Source organism: Capsicum annuum, chromosome 12 (genome assembly GCF_002878395.1).
Source record: "Capsicum annuum cultivar UCD-10X-F1 chromosome 12, UCD10Xv1.1, whole genome shotgun sequence".
In the NCBI taxonomy this organism is placed as follows: domain Eukaryota; kingdom Viridiplantae; phylum Streptophyta; class Magnoliopsida; order Solanales; family Solanaceae; genus Capsicum; species Capsicum annuum.
Genome location: NC_061122.1, coordinates 194,917,384 through 194,924,750, shown reverse-complemented (window position 1 = coordinate 194,924,750; position 7,367 = coordinate 194,917,384). Strand labels below are relative to the sequence as shown.

At 36.8% G+C, this 7,367-nt stretch overlaps 1 protein-coding gene across 1 annotated transcript; it reads left to right on the top strand.

The window, feature by feature from the left end:
• Positions 1 to 3,867: 3,867 nt before the first annotated feature.
• On the top strand, positions 3,868 to 7,142 carry LOC124889704. Its single transcript, XM_047401687.1, has 4 exons — positions 3,868 to 4,495; positions 4,607 to 4,662; positions 4,835 to 4,966; positions 6,858 to 7,142. The coding sequence occupies exons 1-4, from the start codon at positions 3,868 to 3,870 to the stop codon at positions 7,140 to 7,142; spliced, it is 1,101 nt and encodes a 366-aa protein (XP_047257643.1).
• The last annotated feature ends 225 nt before the right edge of the window (positions 7,143 to 7,367 follow it).

The window sequence follows — 7,367 nt, the reverse complement described above, 5'->3', positions numbered from 1 at the left end:
GCATTCACTTATGACTGATTACAACTGAAGTTGATATTCGCCACTTGTTGAATATTGCTATTCAAAACATCCCTTTACTTTTTTAGTTCCACCTATTGATTATAACAGTTGAGCACCACGATTCCATGCATTCTTTTGCAATTCAACCCCAACCTTTGTTGGGTTACTATATTTGGTAGCGTCCGTATCATCTCCAGAGTGGAGGTGTAGTTTTGACATCACAAAATTTTAGAGCCATTGGCGGGGAACACGTTGCTAATTTGTGAATCAAAGTTCTTGCAGCTTTTGGATTTTTTTGTTTTTGTTTTTTATTCTTAGTTAGGTATATGCCAATGTATGCGTAACACATAGAGTAGAGGAAAACCCTTATTCCCAGTAAATCCGAATCCATAGAGGATCCTACAAACACCTAGTAGGATGATGGAATAGAAAAAAAATGATATTCCTGAATGGGTTAATGATGATGTACCTCCCTCTCCTCCCGAAGGAGTACAGGATATTGTTTATTGATGTGAGATCTTTATGCTAACCCATTTAAGTCTTTTAACTCATAATAATTGTAAATTCCTAAGTAACTTTTGTCGTTTTTGATTATATTCTATATGATATTGCAGGTAGGTCAAGATGCATGAAAACCAATGACTACTACGTCAAGAAGGACGGATTTTGAGAAAGTAGATATGAAATATATAGTTGATGACTTGTCTAATAAGTCATCAACTTTGTGATAAGACGTCAAAGAATTCGTTGGCTGAAGACAGTGCGTAGGAGCTAAAGTGAAGAGTTGACGACTTAACCAGATAAGTCATTAACTTCTTGATAATCCATCAAAGGATGTCGTCCGCTATGTGCGAAAAAATCTGAGATTTGAAATTTGACTCCAAAATTAGCTTGAGTATTTAAGGAAAAGTTTTTCATTTTCATCAACATCTTGAAACTTACGTAAAACAACATCTTTTTAATAGTTTTCTCTATATTTTTGAATTAAGGTTTTGGGATTATTATTATGGTTTTGAGAATTATCTTGTGATTTAGAAGTAAGAACAATCATATATCTTCATCATTTGTAAGTTAACAACTATTGAATTATGAATTCAATAAATGTTGTTGATTTTTATATCATAAGTAGCTAATACTCTTAACCCGAGTTGTGGGATCTATGAGTTTGGTCTTGTAAAGTCATTAGTTGATCAAGATTCTCAAGACATTAGGAAATTATTGATAATTCTTCTATTATGCATGATGTCTATTAGTTGCAAACAATAGGCTAGGCCTAATTATCGGTTTTATTAAAGTAATATCAATCTAATAGGAAGTGAATTATCAACGGGGACTTAGGAGTGTTAAACTTTCATTTAATGGTTAACACTTTACAAGGTTAATTAACTCGAGATAAAATCTGATTAAGTATACGAATATCCTAAGTTTGAATGAATTAGGTAATTGAATGTCTAAATAGGTCGAGAGATATTTAGATAGTTCTTTGATACTGATAGTCTGTTATTCCTGCATTTCCTAAGAATCTTGAGCCATAACTAGTGTATATCTAGTAACATTACTCAGTGAATGCAACTCTGGTTTTCCCATAATATTGATTTGAAATATTGAAAGAATAGTTGCAAGTTATTGAATTGAAGTGAACAAAAACTTTTGTTTAATCACTGAAACCCCCATTTAAAGGAAACTATTAACTATTAGTCGGTTGACTCACGAATAACTTAAATTAAAACCATATTCCCTATGGGATTCGACCCCAACATAGTTGGGTTATATATTTGAAAACAACTGCTTACTCTCTCGTAAGAGATGTGTAATTTGGGAGTATTAAATTTTGGCACCATTTTCAGGGAATAAGATCATCAATTCAGTACATTTATGATCATTGACTCATAGTTAAAGTTTTCTAAATTTTATGTTTATTTATTATTTTTGGTTTATATGGATTATGTGTTGTATTACCACGAACTAGAAGGTTAGGGGAACCACTATTAGCTTTTAATCTAGAACCATAGTTGATTGGTAGAATGGCAAATCAACAAGAAGCAAATAAACTAGCTGCCCTGACTAGGTCTCAACCGAATTAACAAAATGATAGTCAACCAATGCATCTTCCTAATCCAGATGACAAGGACTTGGGAGATAATTATTTCTTTGATCCTGCTAATCAAAGGCGTGCGGAGAATATAGCCGCACCTGCAAACCATAATGTGAATAAAAATTGTCCTTTCAAAGCCAGACAATATCAGAAGCCTGTGTAATTTAATCTTGAGGAGGATGAGGACGAGATGAATAGAGCAGGTGCAACTGGAGCTATTATTCCTCTACCTTTGGCACCCAGATCTAAGTTCAACGTCACGAGCACCATGATTTAACTACTTCATCTGAATGGGCTATTTGGAAGACTTCTAGGTGATGATCTAAATATGCATTTAGTGAATTTTGACACTATTTGCAAGTCCTTTGATAAACCAGGAGTGGGGTAGAATGTTATCCTACTGTGCCTATTCCTGTTGTCTCTATCTGGGGAGGCAACAGTATGGCTTAATAGGTTGACACCTGATTCTATAAAAAATTGGAGGCAGTTGAAAGAAGCTTTCCTAGAAATGTTCTTTCCGCCGTCCAGGATGTTACTGTTGAGGGACGAGATCAATAATTTTAGAAAGATCTTAACTGAATCTATTCGTGAGACTTGGGAGAGGCTCAAGAAGAAGTTGATGTAGTTTTCTAATCATAAAATGACTAATGTGTATTTGATAGACACTCTGTATAGATCCTTGAATTTTATTATGAAATTGATTGTCGATAATGCTGCAGGATGAGCATCTATGGATCTTACCTCTCCAAAAGCTTCTAAAATTCTTGATAGGATGACCAAATATAGTAGAGCTTAGCATATAAAGGATTCTAAGGTAGCAGGCTCTATCATAGCTAGTTGAATGACTGGAAATCAATGCCAGAGAGAGGAAGAATGTCACCAAGACATGGAACACATGAAAACCTAGATGGATCTACTTACACAATATCTATTATCTAGGAAAACTAAGAAGGTGAAGTCTATTGGGTCACAGAGCAGAGATGATTTAGATTCAGAGGAGAAGGATAACTATCTAAATAATCAAGGGGTTTCTAAGGCAATAGCCAAGGAAATCATGGTCAAAACTACTATGACAAAGCTGGTTGCAAGGATAGAAAGAAAAGAAGTTAGAAGAATAAGAATGACAGGAGTGGACTATATGTAACCCTGGAAATTGGGATAATGCTGCTACCAGTTTAGGCAAAATGTACGTGGAGGACATGGAAAAGCTATTAAAGGGAGTTGAGGTGACCAATATTGGGGTAACAATGATAAAGAGTGACTTATCCACCATGAGTCAGCTAGTAAATTCGCCTTCAACTTCTATCAAACAATTGGAGCAGTAGATAAGCCAACTCTCAGCAGCACTTAATCAAAGAAAGAGAGGTACCTTGCTGAGACACAGTGTAAAATCCTCAAAATGATGGCTCTTTCATGGAAATTACCACTCGCAGTGGTAAACTATTACCTGGCCCTTCAGTGGGCAAAGTTATGATTAATGATGTGATTAAAGATAGTGAATAAGATAATGAAATTTGTCCAGTGGAGTTTGAGAAGCTAGATGGTTTTCAGGCACATCCAACGATCAGTAGGTTGATGATTTGAAAAAAAAAAGTCACAGAAAAAGGAGGTGATGGTTACCACTCTGCCAAAACCACCGCCACTCTTTCCCCATTGATTGAAAAAAAGGTGGATGACATAATGTTTAGTAAAATTATGGCAATGTTGAAGTAGTTAATAGTGAATGTACCCTTAGTTGAGGCATTAGAGCAGATGCTCGAGCATGCTAATTTATGAAAGACCTTATGATGAAGAAGAGAACGGTGAATGATGAACTAGTGGATAATATTCACCATTGTAGTGACATTTCAACAAGGTCCTTGGTGCAAAAGAAAGCAGACCTAGGAGCATTCACTATCCCTTGCATCATTGGGTCTCTTGATTTTGCTAAGGCATTATGCGATTTGAGAGAAAATATTAACTTGATGCCCCTTGTTGTGTACAAAAAGTTGGGTTTAGGAGATCCCATGCCCACAAATATTCAATTAGTAATGGCAGACAGGTCGGCGAAGCATTCAATGGGGATATTATATGACGTTATTCTAAAGGTGGATAGCTTTATATTTGTTGTTGATTTTGTCATTCTGGATTGCGAGTTGGATTTTGAGGTACCCATTATCTTGGGTAGACCTTTCCTTACAACCAAAAGTATGCTTATTGATTTGTGGGATAAGAAGCTGTTGTTCAGGCTTAATGAAGAGGGAGTTCATTTTGATGTGTCCCAGTCTATGAGGCAACCGAAAGAGATGAGTGTACTCTCTATTATTGATGTTTATTATGAGGATAAGACAGAAGTGCCAATAGAGGATAAGTTTGTTATTGAACCTTTAGCTACAGTCTTAATGATCTTTGATAGCGAAGGTATTGAAGAATATAAAAAATAGTCTATGCTCTGATGGGAATGGGATTGTATTCATACGCTCCTAAAAAGCTGGATTTGGACCTGAAAAATCACCAACACCATCGGTTAAGCCATATATCGAAGAGCCACTGGTGTTGGAGTTGAAAAAATTGTCAGGACATTTATGGTATGTGTTTTTGGGAAGTGGAAACACTTTACCTATGATTATTGCTGCAGATTTGGGTGAGCACTAGGTTGAGGCACTTATCTTTGTACTTAGATGATATAAAAGGGTTATTGGTTGGACTATTGTTGATATCATGTGTATTTTTCCCGGTATTTGCACTCAAAAAAATCAGCTTGAGGAGGATTGCACCCCATCCATTGAGCACCAACGTCGCCTTAATCAATCAAAGAAAGAAGTGGTTAAGAAGGACATAATTAAATGGCTTGATGTAGGAGCTGTATATCCCAACGCAGCTAGTAAATGGGTAAGCCCCGTATATTATGGGCCCAAGAAAAGAGGCATGACTGTAGTGGCAAATGAAAAGAATGAGTTGATTCCACTCAGGCCGGTTATAGGGTGGAGATTTTGCATGGACTATCATAAGCTCAACTAATGGATTCAGAAGGACCACTTGCCGATGCCTTTTATGGATCAAATGCTTGATCGGTTTGTGGGAAGAGGTTGGAATTATATCTTGGACGGATATTCGGATTACAGCTAGATTTCTATTACTCTAGAGAATTAGGAGAAGATGAATTTCACTTGCCCATATAGGACGTTTGCTTTCAAACAGATATCATTTGGTTTGTGTAATGCACCTGCCGCTTTTCAATGGTGCATGATGTCTATCTTTTCTGATATGGTGGAGGACACTTTGGAGGTATTTATGGATGACTTCTTAGTTGTAGGTGATTCTTTTAAGTTGTGTTTTGTTAATCTGAGTAGAGTATTACAAATATGCGAGGAGTTCAATTTGGTGTCAAACCGGGAGAAATGCCACTTTATGGTCAAGGAGGGCATTGTCCTTAGTCTAAAAATTTCAGCTAAGGGAATCAAAGTTGACCGAGCCAAAATCAATGTTATTGAGAAACTACCACCCCCAATCTCAGTAAAGAGAGTACGAAGTTTCCTTGGTCATGTAGGATTCAATAGAGATTTATAGAAGACTTCTCCAAAACAAACCCAATGTGCAAGCTTTTAGAGAAGGAGACCAAGTTCATATTTTATGATAAGTACAAGAAGGCATTTGATTGCCATAAGGAGAAGCTAGATGCTGCACCAATCATTGTTGCACCAGATTGGTCAAAACCATTCAAAATCATGGGTGATGCAAGAGGATTAGTGTTTGGGAATGTGCTTAGACAAAATAAATATAAGTTGTTTCATCCCATTTTCTATGCAAGCAAGGCATTGAATGGGTCCCAGAAGAATTACACTATGACTTAGCAGGAACTTCTTGTGGTGGTTTATGCATTTGAGAAGTTTCATGCTTACTAATTGGGGACTAAAGTGGTAGTGCATACACACTATGCAGTTTTGAGGTATTTGATGGAAAATAATGATGCAAAGCCAAGGCTAGTCGAGTGGGTGTTGTTGTTTCAAGAGTTTTACTTTGACGTCAAAGATAAAAAAATGATGTCCAAATCATGTTGTGGATCACCTGTCTAAACTTGAGAGAGATCAAGCAGTCAAGGATGAGATCAAAATTGATGATAAATTTTTGGGTGAGAAAATCTTCGTTGTTATGCTCGAACGAGTACCTTGGTACGCAGACTTTGCAAATTATGTGGTGAGTGAAATTATCCCAGAGAATCCTTTTCACCAAAAAAATAAATTTCTTCATGATGTTACACAATACTTCTGGGATGAGCCATATTTATTTTGGAGGTGTGCGGATAATATTATAAGGCGGTGTATCCCGAGGGTGGACATACTGGGTATTCTTGAAGCTTGTTCGCTTCTCCGATCGGAGGTCACCATGAAGGTGATCATACTGTAAGAAAGTTGTTGTAGAGTGGCTACTATTGGTTTACCCTATTCAAATATGCATATGAGTTTGTGAGGAAATACTACCAATGTAAGAGAGAAAGGTCAATAGCGAAGCACTATGAGATGCCCATGGCGAAGATGTTGGAAGTTGAACTATTTGACGTTTGGGGTATTGATTTCATGGGGCCATTTGTGAGATCCTATAGACTAATATATATCTTAGTAGCTATGGTCTATGTGTCCTAATGGGTTAAAGAAGTTGCTTTGGCCAATAACGAAGGTAAGAGAGTGGTGGCTTTTGTGAAAAGTAATATTTTATCTCGTTTTGGAGTGCCAAGGAATATTATTAGCGATGGGGGTCGCACTTCTGCAACAAAACATTCTAGGCTGCTTTGTTGAAACACAATGTGAAGAAGCATAAGGTTACTACTCCATATCACCCACAAACCAATGGGAAAGTGGAAGTTTTGAATCGAGAGATAAAAGCAATTTTTGCTATAATGGTGAATGCGAGCCGAAAAGATTGGTGTCAAAATCTCGATGATTCCTTATTGGCATATCAAACTTCTTTCAAGACACCTATTGGGATGTCACCATATGAGCTGGTCTACGGTAAAGCGTGTCGTCTTCTGGTCGAATTAGAGCACAAGGCCTTGTGGGCTCTCAAATGACTGAACATAAAATACAAAGAAGCAGCCGAGTTAAGATTGGGGTAACTAAATGAAATGGATAAATTCTGTCTTAGAGCCTATGAAAGAGCAGATTTGTACAAACAAAGGATGAAGAATTACCATGATTGAAGAATAGTGAAGTGAGATTTTAAAAATGGTGATTGGTTTTTGTTGTTCAACTCTCAGCTTAAACTCTTTTCGGGAAAGTTAAAGTCAAGATGGTCT